Below are 1,310 nucleotides of genomic sequence, written 5' to 3'. Positions count from 1 at the left end.
TCTCCCTCACCTGCAGATGCCCCCAGCACGTATGCTGGCCTTCGTCATGGCGCTCATGGGCTGCCTCCTGATCATGTACAAGGCCCTCTGGTACGACCAGTTCACCTGCCCGGATGGCTTCCTGGTTCGGGTAAGGCAGGCAAGCTGGGCCCAGAGTGGGGCGGGGGTCCCCAGGCAGAGTACCAGGGAGGGGCCCTGGGGGTCTCCAGGGGAAGCATGGGGACGGGTGCCCCCGGGGGAGCCCAGGGCGTGTCCTGCTCCTGTGGGATTAGGATCTCCTAGCTCCTTGTGCTCCGGTTACCTTCCCAGAAAACATTCAAATCCTCTTTTGAAAGATTCAAGGAAAAGGTGTTTTAGCAAGAAACGTTGTCGTCCTGTGAGTAAGAACCAAGTAAAACCTCAGGGAGGAGGTGCAGGGACAGAGGTGAGCTGGCCAGGCAGTCCTCCCGGGTCAGCATCTGCTCTGCACCAGAGGTGCTGCTCTCTCCCTCGCTGACCCGTGCGGGGCCTTCTATGTGATATGACATTAACCTTTTCCCACAGTTGGCAAATATTTCCTCCCTTCTCTTTTCTCTCTCTTAACTTCAGTAAGGGTTTTTAGCCTTTTTAGTGTATTTTCCTAACGCCTCTAATTTTTCAGTAGTGAACTCTACTTTCACCCTAACCCCCGCGTCCCTGAGATGGGGCCTAGGAGGCCTGTCTGCATTCCCAGGGGTTCCCTGTCCCCCACTCGCTGGGATTCCCTCCATGTGCTCTGGGTGGGGGTGGGCTGGGGTGTGCTCCTCCCCTTCATTCCTGGGGAGGGGCCACCCCCCCCCTTCTGAGAGGGGTTGACGCTCCATGGACCCCCCACTTCTGAATTGGAGGCCAACTTGGATGGCTGGAAATTAGGGCAGAAACAAATGTATCTCGGGCGATTGTGCGCAGTATTACTGAGCTGCTCCAGAGCAGAAGGACAGGAAGGCCTAGAGGTCCCGGCCCTCCCCTCCTGTGGCGCACAAATGTGGCTGCTGCTTAGTGCTTCGTGGTCGGTGTCATCCAGGGGAGCTCACCCCCGTTTGCACCCCTGAGCCCAGGGGCAGCCCCGCCCCCTGCCCCGCCGCGCCCCGCCCCTGCAGCAGCACAAGATGTGCACCCCGCTGTCCCTGGAGATGTACTACGCGGAGATGGGCCCCGAGCGCCACCGCAGCATCCTGGCGGCCATGGGGGCCTACCCGCTGAACCGCAAGCAGGGCACCGAGCCCCCCGTGGTCTGGAGGAAGATCCATCCCGCCTTCAAGGAGGCGCCCAAGGCCCCCCCCCAGGCGGGC

General features: G+C 60.8%; 1 protein-coding gene across 1 annotated transcript in view; it reads left to right on the top strand.

Annotated features, from left to right (window-relative positions):
• Positions 1-1,310, top strand: part of CALY (calcyon neuron-specific vesicular protein) — a 7,931-nt gene that overhangs the window by 6,156 nt on the left and 465 nt on the right. The window contains exons 4-5 of the mRNA XM_005879698.2: positions 17-130; positions 1,119-1,304. Of these exons, the coding sequence (XP_005879760.1) occupies positions 17-130; positions 1,119-1,304 (300 nt within the window). The remainder of the gene's footprint in view (positions 1-16; positions 131-1,118; positions 1,305-1,310) is intronic.

Source organism: Myotis brandtii, unplaced genomic scaffold, assembly GCF_000412655.1.
Source record: "Myotis brandtii unplaced genomic scaffold, ASM41265v1 scaffold604, whole genome shotgun sequence".
NCBI lineage: Eukaryota > Metazoa > Chordata > Mammalia > Chiroptera > Vespertilionidae > Myotis > Myotis brandtii.
Note: the sequence above shows the minus strand (reverse complement) of the source record. Positions and strands in the feature narration are given on the sequence as shown.